General features: G+C 37.3%; 1 protein-coding gene across 1 annotated transcript in view; it reads left to right on the forward strand.

Annotated features, from left to right (window-relative positions):
* Atm (ATM serine/threonine kinase) overlaps window positions 1–27074 on the forward strand; it is a 112787-nt gene that overhangs the window by 27729 nt on the left and 57984 nt on the right. Inside the window, exons 14-30 of the mRNA XM_028864961.2 lie at window positions 1835–1960; window positions 3814–3939; window positions 5066–5155; window positions 6909–7080; window positions 8143–8342; window positions 10048–10130; window positions 10229–10384; window positions 11811–11886; window positions 12011–12141; window positions 15823–15943; window positions 17406–17579; window positions 19048–19217; window positions 20549–20795; window positions 21582–21697; window positions 23038–23164; window positions 23617–23816; window positions 26880–27051. Coding sequence (XP_028720794.1) covers window positions 1835–1960; window positions 3814–3939; window positions 5066–5155; window positions 6909–7080; window positions 8143–8342; window positions 10048–10130; window positions 10229–10384; window positions 11811–11886; window positions 12011–12141; window positions 15823–15943; window positions 17406–17579; window positions 19048–19217; window positions 20549–20795; window positions 21582–21697; window positions 23038–23164; window positions 23617–23816; window positions 26880–27051 — 2487 coding nt within the window. The remainder of the gene's footprint in view (window positions 1–1834; window positions 1961–3813; window positions 3940–5065; window positions 5156–6908; window positions 7081–8142; window positions 8343–10047; window positions 10131–10228; window positions 10385–11810; window positions 11887–12010; window positions 12142–15822; window positions 15944–17405; window positions 17580–19047; window positions 19218–20548; window positions 20796–21581; window positions 21698–23037; window positions 23165–23616; window positions 23817–26879; window positions 27052–27074) is intronic.

The raw sequence follows: 27074 nt of genomic DNA on the forward strand, positions 1-27074 counted from the left end.
TTCTTCTGTCATTGCCGTTTACTGATGGACTTTGCTGTCACAGCTGTAGCTAATTCTGTTCTAAAGTAATTTATTTTTCTGTTGTTTTCCTCTTAGAATGTCATTTCTTATAGGATTGGAACAAAACATGATGATCTTTGATTCTTAAATAACCCTGTAAAGTTGTCTAACCAATGTCTACCAGCAAAAATGTTTTCTGCTAGTCTGGAATCAGTAAAGACTCTTGTTCAGAACATCATTTTTGCTGGAGTCCAGCTCCAACGGGGTTTAGGTCCCAGAGAGGAGGTATGGAGTAGGCAAGGGAGACTGACATGATCTGAGGGTGAATTGGGATAGCTGCTTATTTATTGACAAAAGAGTACACCTTTTATACGCTATAATTGCACACAGAATTAAATCGGAGAAGAGGGGCATGTAAACTGGAATGTGGCTTGTGATCAGGGATTGAGGAAGCTAGCATTGACCTTGACAAGTTAATAGGCACCAGTCATATGTTAATGAAGGGCCACAAGTTCCTCTTGCCAGAGATAAAAATTATTCCTCTTTTAGCAAGCAGGAACTTTCTTCAAGCCCCTGAGGGAATGGGGACTTTTGTCTTATTTTCTGACTTTGGGAAAAAGACTTTCAGAGAATCAAACATTCCATTATAGAATATTGCAGTTTTTTGTATGGCTTTGTTTATCCAAATAGCTAAAAGCTTAAAGTGAGCAAAGCGAAGCTAGACAAATATTAGTGTGAACCTGAGTAGACCATAGGGATTTATAAATCTTGATTATCAAATATACCTTATTTATCAAGCATATGTTATTTATCTAAATTTTCTAGCAGCGTGGTGTTAACTTGTGTGGGAGTAGGCAGAGTTAGCACCCTATATGGTTCCATGGTGGCGGGGATTTTTTCCCAAAGAATTTTGTGGAGGCTGCTATTTTATACATTTTCATCCTTCACCAAAGCCTACACAAAATTTCCCAAAGGGAATGGCATAATAGTGAGAATCATTAAAAATGAAAGAAAAAGGGTGCTGGAGATTTGTGATCCACAAATTTGAAACTTTGTCAAGCAGCAATGGTCGCCATGTGGTCCACACCAGTTTTTCTGTGAATCTAGTTTTCGATCATGTTCTAAGTCTTGTTTTTTTTTTTTTTTTTTTTTTCGAGACAGGGTTTCTCTGTGTAGCTTTGCGCCTTTCCTGGAACTCACTTGGTAGACCAGGCTGGCCTCGAACTCACAGAGATCCGCCTGGCTCTGCCTCCCGAGTGCTGGGATTAAAGGCGTGCGCCACCACCGCCCGGCTGTTTTTTTTTTTTTAACCCCCTTCAGTACTGGGAATCAAACCTAGGACCTTGTGTTTGTTAGGCAAACGCTCTACTACTGACATGGTCAGCTTTCTACTCATGTTCTAAGACATATGTTTGTTTGCCAGACTTTTCTTCCTTCTTGTGTGTGGCTCCTTGGGAGGAGTAGGAGGAGATATCTTATGTGTCTTTAGGAGTAGCTTAGACTATTTGTCATCTTGTGCTAGTTTTTTGGTTTTTTGAGACACGGTTTCTCTGTGTAGCTTTGTGCCTTTCCTGGAACTCGCTTTGGAGACCAGGCTGGCCTCAAACTCACAGAGATCCGCCTGCCTCTGCCTCCCAAGTGCTGGGATTCAAGGCGTGCGCCACCACCTCCCGGCCTTGAGCTAGTTTTAAAAGTTACCCTAGAGCAGTCCAGTTTTAACTCTGCTTAATTTTTATTTCTTCATATTGCATGAACTTCTTCCAGAGTCAATTCCAGAGTACAGAGAATTATTTTTATCTAATACTATATTTTTAAATTTGTGATTTATTTTAAGATTACAAGTTCAGAAACACTTGTCCGGTGTTCAAGTCTTTTGGTGGGCATTCTTGGCTGCTATTGTTACATGGGTGTAATAATGGAAGAGGAAGCATATAAATCAGAATTGTTCCAGAAGGCCAAGGTAGGAAAATTCATACTGGTAAAGTTTTAAATGGATTTAAATGAAATGAATTCCTGAAAAATTATGGAAAATAAACTTTTGTATAATTTGAATGTTCCTAATCTGAAAATAGGAAATCTGAAATAAATACTTTAGAACTAGAAAATTTGAGTCCCAGCACAACCACAAAGGTGAAAATTTCTACATCAGTCCTCATACGACAGGTCATAGTCAAGATGTAGACACAGGTTAGCATTGGATGTTTGTAAGATGTTGTCTTTAGTTTTCTGTTGCTGTGATAAAGACTATGACCAAAAGCAACCTGGGGAGGAAAGATGTATTTGGTTTATGACAGAATCATTGAGGAAAGTCAGAGCAGGAACCTGGAGGTGGGAACTGAAGCAGATGCCATGGAGGAATGCTGCTGTGTATTGGCTTGCTCCCCTTGGCTTGCTCACTTTGGTTTCTTACCCAGGACCTGCCCAGGGATGGCATTGCCCACAGCAGACTGGGCCCTTCTAAAGCAATGATCAGTCAAGAAAATGCCCTGACAGACTTGTGTATAGATCAGTTTCTCAATTAAGGTCACTCTTTTCACATGACTCTAGCTGGTATCAAGTTGACAAAAAACTAACCAACACAGTTGATTAAACAAATCAGTTTTGTTTTTAAATTTGGGGTCTGTCCCAAAGATATCTTGTTATGTATATGTAAATTCTAAATTCTGAGACATTTTTTTTGTCCTGTGTATTTTAGGTAAGAGATGCTCAACATAAACTTTTTCTTTCACTTATACAGTCTAAAAGAAATAGTATGTCCTTCCTTAAGATGTATAATTCTTATAAACCAGTAAATAAGTATGGCAAATGATCTTTATCACAATGTAACCTCATAATATTTATGATATTATTATTATTATTATTATTATTATTATTATTATTATTATTATTATTTTGAGATAAGGTTCCTGAATGTCCGGGAGCTCAAAGAGATCTGCCTGCCTCAGCCTCCCAAATTCTGGGGTTAAAGGTGTGCACCACCTTGCCTGGCTATGCACATTGATTTTTTTTTTGTTGTTGTTGTTTTGTGGGTTTTTTTTTTTTTTTTTTTTTTTTTTTTTTTTTTTTTTTTTTTTTGAGACAAGGTTTCTCTGTGTAGCTTTGTGCCTTTCCTGGAACTCACTTGGTAGCCCAGTCTGGTCTCGAACTCACAGAGATCCGCCTGGCTCTGCCTCCCGAGTGCTGGGATTAAAGGCGTGCGCCACCACCTCCCGGCAACACATTGATTTTTATCTGTACTCTAAAAATTTTTTCCCAAGATGATCTGTAGTGAAGAGTTCTTGATTGGGTATATTAATCAAGTAGGTCCTAAGCTTAAAACTTTCTTAAGCTCTTTGATACTAATATTTGTTACCTGTGGTGGGACTTGCAAAGGGAACAGGGTGTAAGATTATGGTGGGTTATTGTTATTATTTTGTTTGTTGAGACAGGATCTGACTCTATAGTCCAACCTGCCTGGAACTAAAGATCCAGTACCCTCTGAGCACTGGGATTATAGGTGCATTGCCATGTGTGGCTTGGATTTGTCATTTTCTTTTTGGGTGTTGTCATTTGTAATCTCATTGCATGACCATGCACACCTTTTTTTTTTTTTTTTTTTTGGATACAAAGTCTCAGCTTTTAACCCAGGCTGGCCTTGTGACCCTTTTGCCTCAGCCTTTCCCATGTGCTGGGATCATAGGTGTCAGCCCCCACTCCCAGATTCATGTTCAGTTTGTAAATATATTTAGTTTTGGTTCTTAAATGAAATTTCAAAACAAGAATACTAAGTTGTTATTTTAACTGGAATTTGTCTTTTTCTTTTATTCTAAATAGTCTCTAATGCAATGTGCAGGAGAAAGTATCTCTCTATTTAAAAATAAGACAAATGAGGAATCTAGAATTGGTTCATTGAGAAATGTAATACAACTGTGTACGAGTTGCTTGTGTAAACATACCAAGGTAAGATCATCTTGGTAGTATAGTCTGTTCATGGGGCTTATAATTTAGTGTTATTGAGTTTTTGATCCATTTATAAGTTTATATGCTGATCTGAAATTAAATTGAATGATAAATAAGAGTATTACAAGAATATTAGTTTCTCGTGAAACTTATTTCGTAACTTCATTTTCTTATTTTATGTATATGTAACACTACACAGTTGAGTCTTCTATTGCTAGCACGTTTTCATTAATTTGTTGATTCATTATTAACAATGTGATTTTTCATAATACTATACCATAGGTAATAAGTGCTACAAAGATAATGCCATCCTAGGATGAGCTCAGTCTGTAGAGTGCCAACAAAGATAAATGATATTAGTACAAATCTTGCTTTTACCCTTTTTATCTTAGGTAACATTTGGTAGAAAAAAATGCTGCTGTGTATAATCCTTCTTTTGATTTTGTACAGGCCTGTTGTGGTAGCTAAATGATGCCAGCATGTTGCTAATAATTGGAACAGTCTTTGAAAACTAGTACATAAGCAACTTAATATTCATAGTATATAGTTTTGGTTTTCTAATATGCTTTCCTGTATTTTTATATAAGTGTGGAAGGCATGAAATGAAAGAGGGAGCCTCACAGTCAATTGCTTATTATGTTTAGGATCAGTAGTTGGTATTTTAGTGATGCCTCAACACAAAGACATGTACTTCATATATCATTTCCTTAAGAAAAGAGATTAGGCTGTAATTGCTATTCTGGGTACTTTCTAGTTCACTACTCTACTCTCTTGAAATGGACTCAATAAGTCCTTGAGTCCTTGCTCTTTTTTTTTTTTTTTTTGGTTTTTCGAGACAGGGTTTCTCTGTGTCGTTTTGGTGCCTGTCCTGGAACTCGCTCTGTAGACCAGGCTGGCCTCAAAGTCACAGAGATCCGCTTGGCTCTGCCTCCCAAGTGCTGAGATGAAAGGTGTGTACTACCATCACCTGGCAAGTCCTTGTTCTTAAAAAAAGAAAGATGGTAGTGTACCTCAACTTGTAATTTGGACTCAGTTCTGAACTCATTCAAGATAAGAGAAAATTATTTTTACCAAAAATCCATATTTGTTTTATTTATTATTGTTTGGATCTTTGTTTAAATTACAGCATAATCCACACAAGATTGTGTCGGGCTTTTTCCTACGATTGTTAACATCAAAGCTTATGAATGACATTGCAGATATTTGTAAAAGTTTAGTAAGTATGAATCCTTTTTTTACTAATAAATTTCATTGATTCGGAGATGCAGTTAAAATTATATATACATATATATGTGAGAGAGGGGGAGGTTGAGTAAGCACAAGCAAGCTGGCACATTTATACCACAGTTTATGTGGAAGTCAGAGGACGATTCTCGGGAATGGATTCTTATCTGTCATTTTCTGGGGTCCAGTGATTGTCATTTTCTGGGGTCAGGCCTGTATGCAAAAGCCTCTACCATTGACCCATCTTGCTGGTCCTAATTTGTATATTTTTGTTGAAATAGCTAATGAATAAATATGTATCTCATGGTATATAGCATGAGATCTTGGATTTTTTTAAATAAATGTAGCCTTTAATAAGCTTATTGCATTAAGGAGGACATGTATTTAATTTCTTCTTAGTAGCAGTATCTGGCCTTGAATATTTGACAATTATACTGCCTAAGTCTTGCAAGCAGCCTGCTTAGGGACTTAAACCCCTATGTCATACCCATCTGCTCTCACTGAACATTTCAAGTCATTTTTCCCTTCTAACCAAAACTTCTGCCGCAGAGACTTCTGCATTTCTATTTTGTCTTCTTGTATTTGTGCACTTGAAAGGATTCAAGAAAGGGACTCAGTTGTTCAAAGGAATGTGTGAGACTTTTAGGGAGCGTGTGTTTTATGATAAGATCTTAGTTGTGTTGCCAAGTATTGCCTTGAACTCTAGGCACAAATGATTCTTTTCTTCCAGGTATCCAAAGAGGTGGGACTACAAGCAGATGCCTCCATGTCTTTTAATTTTAATTTTGATGGATATTGTTATTGTCCCACAAGATAGTCCTAATAATTGATTTTTTTTGTGCTTTGATCAATTTCTGGTGTTCAGTTTTAAAAGTTTTATTAAATGTTGCAAAGTATAGTTGTTGTTTTTTTACTCTTTTTGAGGGGGCCTGCCACCCAGCTCCCAAATAAATCATACACAGAGGCTATTATTACTTATGAATGCCTGGCCTTAGCTTGGCTTAGTTTCTAGCCAGCTTTCCTTATCTTTTGCCTCTAGGCTTTTCCTTTTCTCTAACTTCTCTATATCTTACTCTGTGGCTTGCTGTGTTGCTGGGTGGTTGGCCCCTGTAGTCCTCCTCCTTCTCTGGCTACTTCATTTCCTCTCTTCCCAGATTTCTTCTCCTATATATTTTCTCTGCCTCCCAGCCATGCATATCCTTTCTCCTGCCTTGTTATTGGATGTTCATCTCTTTATTAGATCCTCAGATGTTTTAGACAGGCACAGTAACACAGCTCCACAGAGTTAAACAAATGCAACATAAACAAAGTAGCACCCCTTAAAATAATATTCTACTACATATAGTTCTGTATGTCTGTGGGCATACAGAGTGGTGCTCAAATGTTTAAATACAACATGGAATGGCTGCTAGACTTTTTTATTACATTCATTTATTTTATGCCTATGTGTGGACACATGTGTCACAGTGAACGTGTGAAAGAAAAATTACTGGAATCTCTTCTTTCCTAACGTGGATCCCAGGGATTCAACTCAGGTCAAACAGGCATGGCAGCAAGTGCCTTTATCCCATGAGCCATCTTACTGGCCCATGATAGTTTTTAATATAAGAAATTATTTTTAAAGTTTTGTTATTATCCTGTTATCTAAACAGATTCCAGTTTATATATTCACTTCCTACAATATGATGCATTAGTGTGTTTCTGAAAGAGGTTAAAAACAGCATCTTTGTTTCTTCTTTCTAAAGGCATCCTGTATGAAAAAGCCATTTGAGTATGGAGAAGTACATTCAGTGAAAGATGATGCTGATGAAAATCTGATGGAGGCACAGGGTCCATCATTCACAAATCTGTTTAGTGATCACTCTGCTAGTACTGTGAGTGATGCAAATGATGCTGGAGAGAACCAGAGTACTGTTGGTAAATAAGTGTTTTCTGTTTGGGGTTCCTCTTACCACTTTATATGAATTTGTCACTGTAAAGGACCTCATTGAAAAGAACTCTAGTGATAATTTCATTTCCCTTAGGTATAGTCTACTTAGATTGTTCTTTTTCTGTACATTTAAAAAATTTTTTTTAATGGAGACAGAATTTTACTATGTAGTACTGTCTTGGAACTCATTATGTAGACCAGGCTGGCCTACAAACTCAGAAAGATCCACCTGCCTCTGCCTTCCAAGTGCTGGGATTAAAAGTGTGTGGCACCATGCCCCGGCATTTAAAATATATATATATTATTGTTTTTATTATTTTTTGTGTTGGTGTGTCTTAATGTGAGCACACATGTGGAGGTTGAAGGACAGTGTTCCAGGAGGCAGTTCTCTCCTTCCACTGTGGACCATGCGTTCTGGGTTTCAAACTCAGTTTTGTCGGCTGTGTGCAAGCCTTCCTACTTGCTGAGTCAACTTCACTGTTCCTCCTTACTACACGTTAAATCACTCTCATTTTAAAAGTCAGGTTTATCAGTTTCTTATTTTATTCATGAAAGAATTTAAAATAGTTTAAAGAAAAACTCCATGATAGATGTGGAAAGTGGGAGGATGTTTTAGATCAGTGTGGAATGCTGTGGGAAATTCTGTATGTCAGATTGCTCTGATTGGTCAATAAATAAAACACTGATTGACCAGTGGCCAGGCAGGAAGTATAGGCGGGACTAACAGGAGAATTCTGGGAAGTGGAAGGCTGAGTGATGGAGACACTGCCAGCCGCCGCCATGACAAGCAGCATGTGAAGATGCCGGTAAGCCACGAGCCACGTGGCAAGGTATAGATTTATAGAAATGGATTAATTTAAGATGTAAGAACTAGATAGCTAGAAGCCTGAGCCATTAGGCCAAACAGTTGAAGCAGTCTCTGTGTTTACTCGGTTGGGTCAGAGAGCTGTGGGCCAAGCAGGGAAACTCTAGCTACAGTGGAAGGATGTTTGAGGTTGTTCAGTCTACTGTGCCCCTCTCTGAACGTTAACAAGTGCCTTTTGTTTTAGGTGCCATGAATCCTTTAACTGCCGACTACCTGTCAAAGCAAGATCATCTTCTTTTAGACATGCTCAGGTTCTTGTGCTTGTGTGTAACTGCATCTCAGAGCAACACTGTGTCTTTTAGAGCAGCTGATGTTAGAAGAAAGCTGTTACTGCTACTTGATTCTAGCACACTAGATCTTACTAAATCCCTCCACCTACATATGGTGAGTCTAGAGGAATGAAGAAGCTTTTTGATTTTGTCTGGTGTTGCCAAAAAATGTAATGGTTGGATATGTATGGTAACTTTGAAGGCTTGTTTTTTTTTGAAAGATAAATCTGAGATTAGTTATAAAATATATTCTGCATGTATGTGTGTATGTGTTTCCCAGACTGGGCTGAAGCAGTCTGACTGGATTAATGGGGTAATAGGTATATGCTATCATGCCTAGATTTCACATTTTTTTTCACATGCTATGAAAAGAACTGAAGTTGAGGCTGAAAGCAATGAAACTTGGGTGCATTTTGAATATTATTCCCTGTAATTATTGTGATTGATTATAGACTGGAACAGGAAATGTCTTTGAGACAGGTTCTCACTGTGTAGCCCAGGCTGGCCTGGGCTAAACAGTCTTCCTTCCAAGTGCTGAGATTATGAGTGTAATCGACAGTCAGCAAAACGGGTCTTGACTGTAAAAATAATTCATAACATAGAATTTGAGGTCTGAGTGTAGCTTTTGAGCTAATGCTATTAATATATACCTTCAGTCCTTCAGTTTCAATTCATGACTTTATGGCTTAATATCCCCCCCCCCATTTGTAGCTCCTTTGTTTGTCTTTATAAGACAAAATGAAAAACCCTACCTTCCCACAAATAAGTAATTTATTTACTCAGTAATCTTTCTATTGAACTAATTTCTTGTCATGTGGAACATGTCCTTACCTTATTCCCAGTGGACATGTGGAAATAGCTCCTGGCCCATTGAGTATCTTCTGGGTGTGTTCAAGGTTATAGCCTTGGTTTGCTAAACCAGCAGACATACCTGGTGCATACCTAACCATGGAATGCAATCTTTTGTCATGGATGTCTTGAACATGCACAGGTGTCCTCTAATCGAAATGGGTTTCGTTGTATATTGTTGGGACTCTTGGTTCCATTCCTCACAAATACTTTAGTAAAGTTTTACCCTGACTTGTGGGAAGGGTTATATGCTTTTCTTGAAGCTTTGATGTTTAAAATCACTTAGCATTCTCAGTAACATTACATATGACTCACATATTAGGTATTAAAGAGGATTTAACAAGTTCTTTGTTAGTATATAAGATGTATCTCTTAGGATAGATAATACTGGAAAATTATTAACACCTCTGAGAAATTGATTGCTTATTTATAACTACCATTATAAATTTTACTTATAACAGCTCTTTGTGTGTATAGAAACACATGGTTACAAAATTGCCATGGTAAGTAGGTAGGTTAGGATATTTTACTTCTCAGGATTATCTTTCCTTCCCAGAATTCAATAGTTTTTCACCATTGAACTTAGCATTATTCTGAGAGTATAGCGACATTTCAGATTCTTTGTCTCTTAACTGCAGTGGTGACAGTAATGGTCATTTATTGAATTCCAGCAGTAGATGTTCTTGTTTCTACTCCTATGTCACATGACCAGATAATTGATATATCCCCATTTTACAGGTGAGAGTATAGGCTTGCCGTGGTATACGGTCAGGATTTTTAACCATTTTAAGTTAAGGCTGCTGTGCTGAGCTTTGAATCTAGTATTTGATTTTAAAGATATTATATGCTGTGTTTACAAATTGACGGCTCTGTGCATGTTTGAATTTGTTTGTATATGCTTTTAAAAGTAAGTGGTCTGTGGGTAAAGCTGGCTTTTTTTCTTTTTTTTAAATCTTTTTAAACCACCTTAGTACTTAGTGCTTCTGAAGGATCTCCCTGGAAGAGAACATTCATTGCCAATGGAAGATGTTGTTGAACTTCTGAAACCATTATCGTAAGAAATGAAAGCCGTGTTGTGTTATGCTCACTTTAAATTTAATTATAAACTGACATGTTCTTGTACCCTTATAACAAAAACCATTTCTACCACAGCCTTGTATGTTCTCTGTATCGTCGTGACCAAGATGTTTGTAAAACAATTTTAAGCCACGTCCTTCCTATAGTGACAAACTTAAGTCAAGGCAGTGTGGACACTGAGAGCACAAGGAATGCCCAAGGACAGTTCCTGACAGTGATTGGAGCTTTTTGGTAGGCATAAGTCTCTTTCCCTACCTCTGGATGCAGATGTCAATCTGTACATTAGTGACGTTTTCCCTGATTATCTTGTGTAACTTTCTGCATCTTTAACAATAGCATAACATAATCTGTCTTCTTCTTTTTTAATGTGCATGTCTGTGAATGTTTGCTTGTGTGAGTGTGGGTACATGTGTATCACTGCACTCCTACAACTTTGGGTGTCAGTCCTCACTTTCTACTGTTTGAGGCAAGTACTACGTGTGCTACTGTATATACCAGGCAACGAGGCCCACAAGTTCTTCCCTTTTCTGCTTTACATCTTGTTGTATGCATGCTGAGATGACATATGGATGCTGCTGCATCTTACATTACTTGAGTTCTGGAGATCCAGACTCTGGTTTTCACACTTCCATAGCACGTACTTCATCTGTTGAGCCCTTTCCCCAGCTCTCTCTTCCATTCCCTAATTGAAAAGCTACATTGTGTTTATAAGGTTTTGTTTTCTAAAGTGTTTCGCATATGGCCCTGTAAATTGTGGATCACATATAACTTGACATGTGTGGTGTATAAAAAATGCAATAATCCTAAACAAATTGAGTCGTTGGTGATCCATATGAACCAACTGGCTTTGTCACTGTTTATTTCATTCATAGTCTCACAATTAAAACATCTTTTTAACATTTTTATTTATGTGTGTGGGGAAGTCTGAGCACATGCCATGGTGCACATGTGCAAGTTAGTAGGAGTCAGTTTGTCTCCTTCTACTATGTGGGTCTCAGGGATCGAACTCAGGTCCAGCAGGTACTTTTACACCCTGAGTCATTGCGCTGGCCCAACAATAACATATTTGGTACTTACAGGACATCACATACATGTAACTTAGATGCCTCATTCTGTTAGATTAATAAGGACTTTTCTAAGTCGACATAGAACATACATTTTTTTAAAGATGTATTTATTATGTATACAGTGTTCTGCCTGCATGTATGCCTTCATACCAGAAGAGGGTGTCAGATTCCATTAAAGATGGTTGTGAGCCACTACATCGTTGCTGGTAATTGATCTCAAGGACCTCTGGAAGAACAGTCAGTGCTCTTAACCTCTGAGCTGTCTCTCCAGCCCCAGAACATAGATTTTTAAATCTATGTTATAATGACCAAAACTTAAAGGTTATTCTGTTTATCTTCAGTTTACTATAGCTGAAATGTGTTAGTTCCAAGATACAAAACAAATGTACATCAGTGTGAATTTCTTTTTATTTAGCTTGAATTTTAGGGAAGATTAATATACTGTTGTGCTTCTTACAATGAGAAATAATTTAAAACAGAAAATTTTGAGATTAGCTATGGTAATGTTAATATCCATTGGTTTTTATTTTTCTTTTCTGTTTTTGCTTTTGTTTGAACAATTATTATTTGAAAATCTTATCTAATTCCAGGCATCTAACAAAGGAGAAGAAATGTATATCCTCTGTAAGAATGGCATTAGTAAAGTGTCTTCAAACTCTGCTTGAGGTGAGTTACTCCATGTTACTAGAAAGTTCTTCATTGGAATGGTCGAAGCCACCTTTATTTCTGTATGCTAACGAGTGATTTTTCTCTTAATTTTTTTGTATTTAACCTTGTTTTTTTCCTATAGGCCGATCCATATTCCAAATGGGCGATTCTTAATGCAAAGGGAGAAGACTTTCCTGTAAATGAAGTATTTCCACAGTTTCTTGCTGATGATCATCACCAAGTTCGGATGTTGGCTGCAGGGTCAATCAACAGGTAATAAGTTAGGTTTTCAAAAGGATCTTGTCATGCTGCTGATAGCAGCAACATCTTCACTAGCTGTGATGGTAGCAGCAATGTACACTTAATCAGTATATACATGTGCCTGGGAGTTGTGTTTTATCTTTAATCTGACAGTTCTGTCATTTAGATAACATTATTTTCTCCAGTTTACAAGTGAAGACTGGCTGGGAGAGGTCATTTGCTTAGTGCTATGGAGCTAATAAGCCATTGATTTGAATGAGAAGCGTCTTCTCAGGAGGTGTAGAATATTTGGATATTACCATGGCTTTATGTGAGTCAATAAAGTGGTAGTTTCTTCATTCTATATGGTGCTGATATGATTGCTGTTTTAGCTTAAAATATATTTGGCCCTGGTGGGTGTTCATTGTCAACTGGTGAAATGAATGTATTTGGAAAAGAAATTCTGTGCTACTTTAAAAACATTAAAGCTAAAAATTGCATATTATTCAGACCTAAATGACCAGTAAGAGAAAGGTGCCATAAAAAAATTAGCCAAGAGCTGGAGAGATGGCTAGGGGGTTAAGAGTACTGGATGTTTTTTTCAGAGGTCCTGAGTTCAATTCGCAGCAACCACGTGGTGGCTCACAATAATCTGTAATGAGATCTGATGCCCTCTTCTGGCCTGCAGGCATACATGCAGACAGAACACTACATACATAATAAATAAATCTTTTTAAAAACAAACAAACAAAAAACCAGGTGGATCTCTGTGAATTCAAGGCTAGCCTGGCCTACACAGCAAGATCCAGGACAGGCACCAAAACTACACAGAGAAACCCTGTCTCGAAAAACAAAAAAAAACAACAAAACAAAACAAAACAAAAAAAAAAAAAAAACCTGCAAGAAATTATTCAAGCAGCCAAGCAGACATATACTCTATGACAGTGTTTCTCAACCTGTGGTTCATGACCCTTGTGGAGGTTGAATGATCCTTTTACAGGGGTCGCATAAGACCATCAAAAACACTGATATTTACATTACGATTCATAACAGTAGCAAAGTTACAGTTATGAAGTAGCAATGAAAATAGTTTTATGGTTGAGGGGGTGGTAACCACAACATGAGGAACTATATTAAAGGGTCACAGCATTAGGAAGGTTGAGAACTGCTGCTGTATGATAGAACAAATGTGCCCAAAATTTGAATCTGTGACAGTGATGTTTCCATGAACCAGGTGTTCTTCCTCATTCCTCATTTACTTTAGTAAGAAAATAGTGCATTGTCAAGATTGTTAGTGGTTGTGTGTGGCAGTTTAAATCCTTCCTGAAATGAAGTTAAAATGATCAGGTTATGGAGGATCGTAAGTTGAGTGTAATAACTCAGTGTAGTGATGACATAGGGGGGAAATCTAAGTTTCAAAAATTTCAAGAAAGATAAGTCAGATTCGTTGGTTTTTTTGTTTGTTTTTCTTTTGTCTTTGATTTGTTAGATATTTAATGTGGGACTATTTCAAGAGAGGCTAACAAAATAAAGGAATCAGACATAACAAATTTCTCAGAAATATCAAGGGCAAACTTCATTACAGAGTTGTCTTAAAATATGTGGGTGTTATGTAAGAGGTATTGATAAACTCTACATCAAATATGTTCACCGAACATGGAAGCATTAAACCACTCCTTTCAGCATGATTAAACTTAGAACAGATTGACACAGAAGTCCGTGAACTCTTGGGATTCGTGTTTGGCAAGAGGACAGTGAGTCTTTATCGAGGACTATGGGGGTCCAACCCCTCAATAATCCCCTCCCAGGGTCCGGGAAGAATCTACAACCAGCTGATAATTAATCTTTGATGAAAAGAAATGAATCTATGTACACAAAACTCCTTAGTCCATATACGTTAGTATTCTGTGACAGTTATAAGCTTATATTCTGCTCTCATATTTAGGTCATCTTTAGCCTGATTTCTCTCTACACTTGTCTGCGATCCCCTCTAGGTTCTATCTTAATTCCTTCATCTAGTTCTGCCCCTTCTAGGTTCTCATCCATCTTGTTCCTTCCCATATCATCTCCTCTCCCGTCTCCTTCTCTCTCATCTGGCTCTTCCTCATCTTCCATCTCGTTCCTCTAGTACTGTGCTGTAGCCCTTCAATCTACTTCTTCCCCATCTCAGTTTGTTCCTCTCAAGTTCTTACCCATCTAGTTCTTCCATTCTCTTCTCTTCTCTCTGTCCTCTACTTTACAGTTATATATCTCCCCAAAATCACAATCCTCCCCTCCACCCAGGACACTCAGCCTGAACTTCCTCAGGCAGTGATTGTCCGCTATCAGGATCAACTGGAGGGTTGATAAGAATTACAAAGAGGGGCACTAGTTATTAATTACCATTTGTGACCCAAAGGGGAAGTGAGTAATGAATTAACTAAAGGCTAAATATGGGTAATATCTAAGAAGAGGGATCTTACGTGCACAACTATAATCTTAAATGTGTTTGGTAAAAGATGTTAAAAATCTATAAGTTGCTAGGTCAATGGGAGAAAATAAAACTGCCTTCTTTTTTCCTGTGGCTCCTATCTGTCCAAGCTGTCTGCCATTTTTCTGCAGGGTGGGGGAAAGTGTGCTCAGTCTCTAGGCAACCTGTGTACAGCTAGATGCCTCTGGTGATAGTTAAAGGGAGATCTGGAACTGGAGGTAAGGTTTGGGAAAGGAGGAAGTTAAGCTTAATTAGCACATCCACCAGGCCTTCTCAAACAGGTAGCCTGGATGCTTAAGTCTGTTCTTAGAGAGTACAGAGGTATCTCTGATAAGGTACTTTCCTCCATCCAGTGATGGACCTGGCCGGATTCTACCAATAGTGATAATTACAGGGAGGCTTGAACTGGGAGTTCTGGCTGAGCATAGCTGTTAGCACAGAAGGTTATCTAAATATTCCTAGAAGTGGTTAGGTAAGTGGTTAGAGGTCTATAAAGTTAGTAAGGCTGTAAGAAAGGAGGGGTCTGAGCTAAATTGTGTAAAGCTATTACTTAATGTCTACCTGACCTAGGCGGTGTCCCCTTGTGGAATTTACCTTAAGTCAGGAGACTCGCCTGTGGGTTGTTATCACTGTTAATCCTCGGAAATTGGGTGACCACCTGGGTGATGTCTCCTTTAGTCCTTGAAAGTGGCTAGGGGAGATATCTGATTCCAGAGAAAGCCTTTCCTGAGGCTGTTCTCCAAATGCCTGGAATGTGTATGTCTAGAGAGTGATCAGTCCACATTGTTAGCCCTTCTTAGGGAAAAGTCAATTGGGAAATCTATGAAGGAACACATGATTTTCATAACAGAATACAGCTGATATATAACAAGCCAAGTAACACCAAAAACTCCTTGGGATTTGGCTTCCTCTGGAGGAATTCCCTGATTCCTCCAGGTAGTGACTTTGCCATAACCAGCTGAGTTCTTATGATATTCCTGCGGCCCACAGCAAGTCTTTCCGACAGCTTGAGTTTAATGTTTAAATCTGACCAGTAGTTCAAACACCTTTGAAATCTTTTCTATCTGTAAATGTGGGCTTATAGACTGAGGACCTTAACGTTTAGCAGATCATCTGAACTGCTAAAGTAGTCTGTCAAAGGAAGTGCTGCAATACTTGCCTCAGGGAGTGGTTTATTTTTGTTCTATAATATGCTTTGATATGTAGGGTTTGAAATAAATCGATTTTTTTGTTTGTTTTTAAAGACTATTCCAGGATGTGAAACATGGAGATTCCTCCAGATGCTTGAAAGCACTACCTTTGAAGTTTCAGCAGACAGCTTTTAAAAATGCATATAGCAAAGCAGAGGAAGGAATAAGAAAAGTGGTAATTATAGTAATATGTATATGCTCTGCACTCATATGTGGTCTGTCTGTGTCACATTTCTTTAGCACACTTCGGGTGAGAGTTTTTGTGTTTAGTAGTTTGCACTGTAAAGTTGGTCTAAGTCAACTGACCAAGTATGGGCTGAATAAAATTTTTCTGAGTGAAATTTGTAGGCCAGAGTGAGTCCAATAGTAGTAATTACTTTTGCTTCAATTAATCTATGGTGTTTTTGTGAGGAAAATTCAACTTTCATGGGGATTTCAATACATTAGAGAAATTAAAAAGGCTATTAAAATATTTATTTTTAATAATTTATTTTATGGGCATTGGCATGAAGATGTCAGATTCCCAAGGAACTGAAATTAAAGAAGGTTATGAGCTGCCATGTGGGTGCTGGGAATTGAACCTACGTCCTCTGGAAGAACAGCCAGTGCTCTTAACCACTGAGCCATCTCTCCAGCTCTAAAAAGGCTTTTTTAGCTTAAGAAATCTTTAAAACCAAAAAGAAAAATTCAGAACACACCAAAAAAATACTGTTTATGGTGGTGTGTGCCTGTGACTGTACTATTCAAAGACTGAGTTAAATATGAGGACTCCCTGGATTATAGAGTGAGTGCAGCTAGTCAGAAAATTCAGATAGGGCCTGGAAAGATGGTTCTCAGTTAAGAACATTGGCTGCTCTCCTAGAGGACCTGAATTTAATTCCTATTACCATATGGCAGCTCACAGCCATGTGTAACTCCAGTTGCAAGCAGGTACATGGACATACATGGAGGCAAAACACCCACACACATAAAAAATAAATTAAAAAAAAAAAGTTAAAAAAATGCAGATAAGTACTTATTGGGGATTTAAAAAAAATTGATCATTAAGCTGAAAACATGTCATTCTATTTGCAAGACTTTATAGAAGGCAGTGATTTTTATAGAAGAAAACACTATAAAGATGTCTTAATAAAATCTTAGGAGTAGCACCTTGTAGTGGAGGAACTCCTAATACTTCCCACTCTCCTTTTGCTGTTTGTTCTTTAAACAGCTTAATACCTTATGAAAATGTTTTTCCTTTGGAAATTGTTTCCCTGCCGGGCGGTAGGGGCACATGCCTTTAATACCAGCACTCGGGAGGTAGAGCCAGGCAGATCTCTGTGAGTTTGAGGCCAGCCCGTGCTACCAATGAGTCCCAGGAAAGGCGCAAAGCTACACAGAGAAACCCTGTCTCGAAAAACAAAACAAAAAAAAAAAAAAAGTGAGCCATCCCTTCTGGAAATTGTTTCCCTTCGGTCTTAGGAAATGGCAGCTTTTCTTAACTATACAAAAGCTTGTTTCTCAAGTCTTTCCTCTTAGCTCATTACTATAAGATTTAAAGCCTGGCAGGCTATTAAGAGGTTAGAGAATACTTGAGCTTGCTTGTTTGATTTATCAATTTAATATATTTATGTCATTATTCTTACAATTTTTTGAAGTCATGTGATCCTCAGAACCCTGATCTTCCGGATGAGATTCATAATAGAAAGTCTGTTTTACTGATGGTGACAGCTGTGGTCTTGCACTGTAGCCCTGTCTATGAAAAACAGGCTCTGTTTGCCTTGTGTAAATCTGTGAAGGAAAATGGATTAGAACCTCATCTTGTGAAAAAGGTATGATGAATACTTTCACATTGTTTGTGTGTGTCATTTGATGCTTTGAAACAATTTCTTTTTAGACTGGGAATATTAGAAACAAGTTTAGTTGCATGTATACATGTGTATTTTACACTGTTGGGGCTTGGACCCAGAGTCTTGTACTTAGTAAGTAAGCACTCTACCACTGAACTATTGTCTTTCCCACAGCCAAACTTAATAACTCTTTAAGTGGTATATTAATATTCAGTATTTCTTAGTCAGTTTAAGAGCATTTTATAAGGCACTCATTGAGAAGTAGCAATAGTGCGTGGCCTGTCTCCACACAGACCAGGTTTTCTAGAACACTGTTTATTGATAGAAACATTTGGAGCTTTTTGATTGCATTTGCTTCATAGATTGTAGAGCAGCATATTGGGATTTAACAAGGCCAGAAAATAAAGTTGAGGACAATGTGGCTTTTAGGTTACATTTAGAGAAGAGGTCTGGAATCAGTCATTGCAAACTTATCATCCCATTTTTGTAGAATACGGTAGCCCTTCCTGTTCTTCCACTCCAAGTTTGTTATTTGGGAACCTCTACAAGTTCTTGTTGTGGGTTTTAATGTGGTGAATATGGACTGATAGTCAATTAACTTTGTACCAGCGTAGGTTCCATGGAGCTTTATTGTACGTCAGTCTTTAGGGGAACTGGTCTTAAATGAGTTAACCTTTTACTTACTGTTATTAAAATGAGTGGCATGTTTTTGGATTTTTAAAAATTTGGATGTGAGCCTAAAAATTAAATTTTCGTTAGACTTTTCTTTGAGATATAGTCAACTATATAAAATTATGCTATGATTTATTAAATGTTTATTATGGGTTTTCTATGTGCTAGATACAGTGCTCGGCTAGCTCAGTCAATAGAGCATGAGACTCTTAATCTCAGGGTCATGGGCTCATGCTCCACATTGGGCGCCATTTGTAGCTGGAGAGTTTGTCTCCAGCTCCCGCCACGCCCTGGCAGTCCCGGAGCCCACTTATAAAATAAACACACAGACTCTTCTATTATTTAAACTGTTTGGCCTAATGGCTTAGGCTTCTAGCTATCTAGTTCTTACATCTTAAATTAACTTATTTCTATAAATCTATACCCTACCACATGGCTCATGGCTTACCAGTATCTTACATGTTGTTACTCATGACAGTGACTGGTAGCGTCTCCTGACTCAGCCTTCCTGTTCCCAGAATTCTCTTCTCTGCTTGTCCAGCCTATACTTCCTGCCTGGCTACTAGCCAATCAGCATTTTATTTATACAGAGCAATAGCCACAGCAGTATAATGAATACATTTCCATTTTCTCATTTATTACTACCCCTATGCCATTGATGAAGATGTCAAGGTAGAAAAGCATTAAGTGACTGCTACAAAGTCCTATTTTAAATATTAACAATCTGAAATGATGAATGTTTCCATTTTCTTAAACATCACATTTTCCTTTTGTGCAGGTTTTAGAGAAAGTCTCTGAATCTTTTGGGTGTAGATGTTTAGAAGACTTCATGGCTTCTCATCTAGATTACCTGATTTTGGAATGGCTGAACCTTCAAGATACTGAATACAACTTATCTTCCTTTCCTTTTATTTTATTAAACTACACAAGTGTTGAGGATTTCTATAGGTAGGTTTATATATATGTTGTGTGCAGTAGTGTTTGACAACCCTTCTCCCATCCCTCATATCCATAGCCACAGGTAGGAAGTTGCCTGGTTTTTAAGAAAAGACATTGAGAATGTATATAAGGATGTATTTGAACTTAGGATTTGTTGGTAGCAATATTAGTAATCAGTTGTGTATCTTTGAGTAAGCTTACCTTATGCATCTTGACTTACACACAAGTATCTTCCTTTGGAAAATAATCAAAGATAAATTACTAATGGGTAATTATTTCCTGGTTGATATCTTTCTTATTGGTTGATAGTGGATTATTTAATCATTATTTCTATGAGTTTTCAAAGCTTATCGCAAAATACTAGGATGTAGCTCAGTTGGTACAGTGCTTGCTTAGCATGCTCAAAGTCCTGGATTCAGCACTGACTACATAAACCAGGCATGGTGGTACATACTTATAATCCCAGCACTGAGAAGGTCGATAGATAAAGGAAGCTCAGTAATTGAAGGTCATTTTCTGCACTTAGGGAGTTCAATGCCAGGCTGTACTACAGAAGACCCTGTACCAAAAAAAGAGAAGTACATTTGATGGTCTTTATCATCCATTCTTTTTTGCAATAACTTATGTATTTGTTCTTTGAATTTATAAATTGCTTTACCTTTGATCTTACAATACTGCATTAAGTTGGTTATGTATAAAAACATGAAAGTTCTTTAGCTGGGTATGGTAGTGCATACCTCATGCCTATAGTTCCTGAACTTGAGAGATAGAGGCAGGAGGATTCCCACAATTTAGAGGTCAGCATGGCCTATATAAGTATAGTCCAGGCTAGCCTGGGCTATGCAGTGAGACTGTCTCAGAAAAAGGGGAGGGAGAATAAAGTATTTTTTAAGTGTTTTTATTTATATTTTCCTTACTTTAATTTTGCCATTTGTAAAATGAGAATAAGAGTATTTAATGATTTAGGGGTGGGAAAATGGCTCAACAGTTAAGAGCACTGATTTCTCTTCCAGAGGACCAAGGTCAGTTCCCAGCACTCATGTGGTAGCTCACAGTTGTCTGTAACTTCTTTTCCAAGAGATCCAATGCCCTCTTTGTTCCAAGAGATCCAGCATCCTCTTCTAGCTTCCATAGTCACCAGGCATGCGAGTGGCACATAGACATACGTGCAGGCAAAACACCTGCATATGTAAAATTTAAAAAAAATTAAAAATATAAAAAGAATATTTAAGAATCTAAAATAGTACTTTAAACACTGTGTTAAAGCATTTTGTTATTTTAATGTAAATTTTTACTTTGAAAATGTTTATAACCTAAATTTTAAATTTACATATTTTCAGATATTGTTACAAGGTTTTGATTCCACATTTGGTGATTAGAAGTCAATTTGATGAGGTGAAGTCCATTGCTAATCAGATTCAAAAGTGCTGGAAAACTCTGTTGATAGACTGCTTTCCAAAGATTCTTGTGCACATTCTTCCTTACTTCGCCTATGAGGGCACAGGAGACAGCAGCATAACACAGAATAGAGAGACTGCCACCAAGGTCTATGATACACTTAAAAGTGAAGACTTCCTAGGAAAACAGGTGTGGCTTCAGTTTTTATCTGCCATTACCCCTTACTGAGAAAAGATGGAAGATTTAAAATTTAAGGTTATGGGGCTTGGGGAGATGGTTTGGTAAAGTGTTTGCTGTGTAAATATGACTACCCCGAGTTCATATCCCTACATCCACATAAAAGCTGGACTTGGCTGGCAGCTCACACATGTGACCCCAGAGCCAGGGATCCTGGATGCTTGCTGGCAATCCTGGAGAATTTCTGCCCTTTGTGAGGCTACCTGTAGCAGAAGCAGATTGGTGAGAAATCTACCTCTTAGACAGTTGTCATTTTAGTGAGTATTGACGAAAGGTGATCCTGGCTTCAGATTTTGGGATTATCACCTGATACCAGAAGAGTACAGGGTAGCTAAGGGGCTTATTGCTAGTCACAAAGATTTCTTAATAGTTAAGATTATTAAAGAGTTAGCAAAAGAATGAAAAATAAACTGCAAAGCGAGGAACAGTGTAGATTATGGAACTTGGCTAGCTGGAGAATTATAGTTTGAGAAATTTAATGCTAAATCCAAATTCTGTTAAAATGGTTTATAAGATAGAAAGGTTGAAGTAAGGAGGGTTGGTTTGTTACGATTTCCCTATGCTCATTTCAGTCTGTGGATTGGCTGAGTAGAAGAAAATGTAGAGGTTTTCTTTGCAGAACTTGGGCTTGTCTCTTTTTATAGTTATGAAGTAAGGAATTAATACATACCCTTTGTGCTGTTATGAAAATCATAGATATAAAAATGTTTAATATATTTTAATTTTGTATCCTTACAGATTGATCAAGTGTTCATTAATAGCTTACCAGAGATTGTGGTGGAGTTACTGATGACATTACATGAAACAGCTGAGTCTGATGCCAGTCAAAACACTGACCTTGGTGACTTTTCAGGGTATGTCCATTCCTTAGAGGGCTAGCTGTAGCTTAAGAGTCACCTTAATTACCTATCTCCTTCACTGCAGCCTTCCTATTGTACTTGTTCTTTCTAGCTGACCTTTTTGGGGGAACCCATTAGCCTGTTTCTTTTCACTCTTCCTTTCTTTGGTATTTAAGCATTGAGTTACCTAATGCCTTTTGAGACTGTTTCTCTTTATTACTGGTTGTCTTAGCCACGTCTTGCCTTTCTCTGTCTCCTTTCTTTGTGGTGCTCCTTAGCTGGCTGTCTAGTTTAATTTAGATATGAAATCACTTGGTTGTGTATGAATATTAGAGTGATTTTTTTTTTTTGCTTGATTGTAAGCTACTTGAAAAATCTTAATTCTAAAACAAGATTTAAAAATATTTTATTCTTTTGTCTATGGGTATTTTGCCTGCATGGGTATCTATCTATTTTGTTCATGTGGTGCCCATAGAGGCCACAAAAGGGCATTAGAACACCTCCTCCAACCCACATCCCATGGTGGTTGTAGTTGTTAGCCACCATGTGGGTGCTAGGAATTAAACCTGGGTTCTCAGGAGAAGCAGTCAGTGCTCTTAACTGCTGAGCCAGCTCCCCAGTCCCTAAAATACTTCATTTAGGTTTTGTTTTTGTGAGTCAGGGTTTCACTATGCAGTGATGGTTGTCCTAAACTCACTTTGTAGACCAGGCTGGCCTCAAGCTCAGAGATCCACCTGCCTCTGCCTCACCAGTGCTGGGATTAAAGGTATGTGCCATCGTGCCCTGCTAAAAATACTCACTTTTTAAAAGTGCTGACTGTGCCAAGCGTATAAATTAGTAGTAATGCTGAGAAAGTACTTAGAGTTTATAATTGTGTTATAATATAGTAAATAATGTTACTAATCTAATGCGTCACCTGGCTTAAGATACTGTTGGTCTTGCCGGGCGTTGGTGGCGCACGCCTTTAATCCCAGCACTCGGGAGGCAGAGCCAGGTGGATCTCTGTGAGTTCGAGGCCAGCCTGGGCTACCAAGTGAGCTCCAGGAAAGGCGCAAAGCTACACAGAGAAACCCTGTCTCGAAAAACCAAAAAAAAAAAAAAAAAAAAAAGATACTGTTGGTCTTTAGTATAGTATAGAGTTGTAAATCAGACCTGAAGGGAAGTTTTGCTGAGTCCCAACTCTGGGGCTGCCATTAACTTAATAAAAGGTTAAATAAATCAATTACTTTAAACAAATTTATCTGATGTTATGTCCACGGGGAAGATTCATGTATGCAAACTATATTTTATTGTTTGTGATTTTAAAAATTCATTAATTTTGTTTTGAAAATACTACCTTTTTTTTTTTCCTTTAGGGATTTGGATCCTGCTCCTAATCCACCCTATTTTCCATCACATGTTATTAAAGCAACATTTGCCTATATCAGTAACTGTCATAAAACTAAGTTTAAAAGCATTTTAGAAATTCTTTCTAAAATCCCTGTAAGTACATATTGTATTAATAGTATAATAATTAATAAGAAAAGTCCTTTTCAGCTAAAAAAAAAATCTAAATATATTGGAGGGGCATGAAAACTTACTTGACTAATTTCAAAAGGAAAACACTTGATTTACAAGTTGTATCTTAGTATTTTAGTCAGTGTTAACTAAATGTATTATATATCAGGCCAGGATTTCATGACCCTACCTTTATTAATTAGTTCAGGGAACGTGTTTACTGTTTCATCATAATATATTGACTTTCAGTTTACTTTCTGAAAACTAATGTGGAAACTTTTTATAAAGTGAAATAGACTTTTAACAATTTTAATATAATATTTTGCATGTGATATCAAGCCTGTATCTAAATGATCATTTAGTAATGTATAAACTATTTGGTTGTAGCTGAATATATTTGATTTTAAAATTTTTTTCTAAATGTGTATCTCTTTTAGGATTCCTATCAGAAAATTCTTTTGGCCATTTGTGAACAAGCAGCTGAGACAAATAATGTCTACAAAAAGCACAGAATTCTTAAAATATATCACCTATTTGTCAGTTTATTACTGAAAGATATAAAAAGTAGCTTGGGAGGAGCTTGGGCCTTTGTTCTTCGAGATGTTATTTATACTTTGATTCACTATATCAACAAAAGGTAAATAATATATTAGACTGACGCATTAGCGGTATTTTGTGTGTGCTAGTCTTTTGTGTGTGCAAGCACATGCATGTTGGGCAGGAGTGCATGTAGAGACCTGAAGTTGACATCAGGAGTCTTTCTCAATTGTTTTTCACTTCCTTCTTTGAGTCATGGTCTCTTAATGGTACCAGAACACACCAGTATGCCTGCTGGTGTGTGTAGCCAGCTTGCTCCTAGTATCCCTGTCTGTCTCCTGCATCCTGGGATTGTAGGTGAACACTCTGTGCTGTTTCATTGGTCCGTATGTACATTTTCATGATAATCTCATTCTATTTTGGCTACTATGTCTGTGTCATCAAAAGTAGTAGTATACTCTTGCTTTGTTCTTTTCATTCAAAATTGCTTTGGCTATTTGAGATTTGTGTGTGTGTGTGTGTGTGTGTGTGTGTGTGTGTGTGTGTGTGTGTGTGTGCTCTATTTAAATCAGAATGCTTATTTATTTTTAGTTCTCTAAGGAGCCACCGGTGTCTTTAGGGATTACATTACATAGATTGCTTTGGGTAGAGTGAGCATTTTAATAATGATTCAGTGATTATAGGATTTCTTCCTTTTTTACTTTCTTTCCTTAATATTTAATAAGTTTCTTGTTTTTGTTTTGTGGAGATTGTTCCTGTTTAGATTAAAATTTTTTGTAGTGATTATAAATGACATTCCCCCTTTTCCATTTTATTCATTATCAGTGTGAAGAAATCCTACCTTTCTTTTTATGTTGATTTTATAACGTGTACCTTTACTGAATACATTTATTAGTTTTAGTAGAGTTTTTTGTTTGTTTGTTGTTTTTGTAGAGCCGTTAAGTTTACCTACAAATAGTGATGATTTTACTTTCTCTGTTAGTTTGGATACACTTAATTTATTTGTCTTTCCTGTGTGCTCTACCACAGCCTTGAAATAGAAGTGGTGAAAAAGAAGTTCTTGTCTTTTTCAAAACGTTAGAGAAACTATTCAGCTTTTCTCCGTTCACTGTGTTATCTGTGAACTTATGTGTAACATTTATTTTGTCGAAGTATATTCCTAAAATATCTATTTTCTTCAGATTTTTTTCTTTCCCTTGGAGGGTTGTTAAATTTATTCAAATTCCTTTTTTTTGCTGTTGAGATGATCATAGATTTTATCCTTAATTCTGTTGATATATGGTTTAGAACTTTTATTGATTTGTGTATGTTGAACCATCCTGGCATCTCTGGGATAAACCTCACCTGATTATGTTTAATCTCTGCAGTGTGATGTTGGGTTTGGTTTGTTAGTACCTTGTGGAGGATTTTTGTATCTTTGCTTGTCAGGAATATTGGCCTATAGTTTTTTGTTGTTATTATGTACTTGTCTGGTTGGAATATCAGGCTAATTCTGGTCTAGTGCAATGAACTGGCAGAATTTTTCTCTAATTTTTTGAATAATTGAGAATAGTCAGTATTAGTTTAATGAAATCATCTGGTCCTGGGCTTTGTTATTGTTGGATGACTTGTTATTTAGTCTCATTACTTGTTATTGACTTGTTCAAGTTTGATATTTAAGTTAGTTTTTCTTTCCTTATTATTCATTAGTGTTTTGAAGTAGTAGGGTCTTGCTATGTTGCTTTCAAACACCTGGGTTCAGGAATTCCTCTTGCCTTGGCCTTCCAAATAACAAGAACTGCAGGCCTGTATTCTCTGGATAGTCTCTCATAAATTCATTTGGCTGTGCCTTTTTCTTTTTTAGCTCCAGAGGTTTGTCATATTTTTATGTCTTCAAAGAATGGAAATTTAAAAACATTCATCATTTTCTTATGGTGAGAGCATTCAAAATCCTTTCTTGTAGCTTTTGATCTATACAATTATTATCTGCAGTTATCCTCTTCTGTAGCACACTGGAATGTCTTGTTCCCCAACTGTAACTTAGTGTCCGTAGATCTTTTTTGCATCCATATTCCTGCTGTCTGTTCTTTGGTAACCTTCTTTGTAGTCTCAGTGTTTAATTAAATTTTAAAATTATTTTGAATTCTTTCTTTAGTAACTCCAGCGTCTGAAGTTCTTCAGGAAATGTTTCTGTTTTCTTCCTCTGAATATTCCATGCTTTATTTCTTTACATGGTTTACAGTTTTGTTGATAAAATCTGACCACTTCATATATAATGAGGTTAAGTGTTGAAATCAGATTTTCCCTAAGGTTTGACTCTGAATGCTGCTCCATGTATGTTGAGAATATGGGTGTGCAGGAGGCCAGAGTGGGGCATACTATGTCTTTATCTCCTTTCGCCTATTTCCGTTAGACAGCATCTCTCACTAGGTGAGAACCTGGCTATTTCAGCGAGTCTGGCTGGTCAGCAAGCTCCTGGCCCACCAGTCCTGTGGTATGGACATGAACAACCATGCCTGGCTCTTTATATAGGTGCTTAGCATTGGAACCCAGGTCCTCCTGCTTTCAGAGTAAGCACTCTTACCACTGAGCCATCACCCCCACCTTGTTTGACCTTTATTCATTTTCTTCTCTTTTCTTTCCTCCTTCCTTCCTTTCCTCCTTCCATTCTTGTCTTATTATTTTTTGCAGACACCAGCTGTTATCAAGTAGCTGTCTTGTCAATGGTTTTCTTGCTGTGTGTGTTCAATGCAGCTGGCTTTCTTTGCCTTCTTTTGGATAGTACCTTTCAGATGTTACTTGACTATCAGGAGCACTATCAGAAGACTGGGGATGAGGACAGTGTGAGAAAAAGAATAAGACTTGGGATTACAAAATGACTGCTGGGACTGTCCTTCAGTGCTTGCGGGCTTGCAGTGATCCTTGGATCTCTTTTTTGAACAGACTGACAGTTTACTTGTTTTTCAGTAATTTTATCAGAAAACAGGTGCGTAGGCCGCATATTCTGTATCTTTCTGACATGCTTTTTTTTTTTTGGATTGTAACCATTGAAGTATTAGATATAAAAGTGACATTTTTGTCAAGCCATGTCAGAATTAGAGATGTTGAGTAAAAATGACTTGAATAGTACTTCAGAGTAGTTTCTTAGACCTTGTTATTTTTTTTAATTTATTTTTCCTATTAGGCCTTCTCATTTCACAGATATATCATTGCGTAGCTTTTCCATTTGTTGTGACCTGTTAAGTCGAGTTTGCCATACAGCTGTAACTCACTGTAAGGATGCTCTAGAAAACCATCTTCATGTTATTGTTGGCACACTTATACCACTTGTGGATTATCAGGAGGTTCAAGAACAGGTAATTTCCCAGTTCATCTACAG

This window comes from Peromyscus leucopus, chromosome 7 (genome assembly GCF_004664715.2).
Source record: "Peromyscus leucopus breed LL Stock chromosome 7, UCI_PerLeu_2.1, whole genome shotgun sequence".
Classification (NCBI taxonomy): domain Eukaryota; kingdom Metazoa; phylum Chordata; class Mammalia; order Rodentia; family Cricetidae; genus Peromyscus; species Peromyscus leucopus.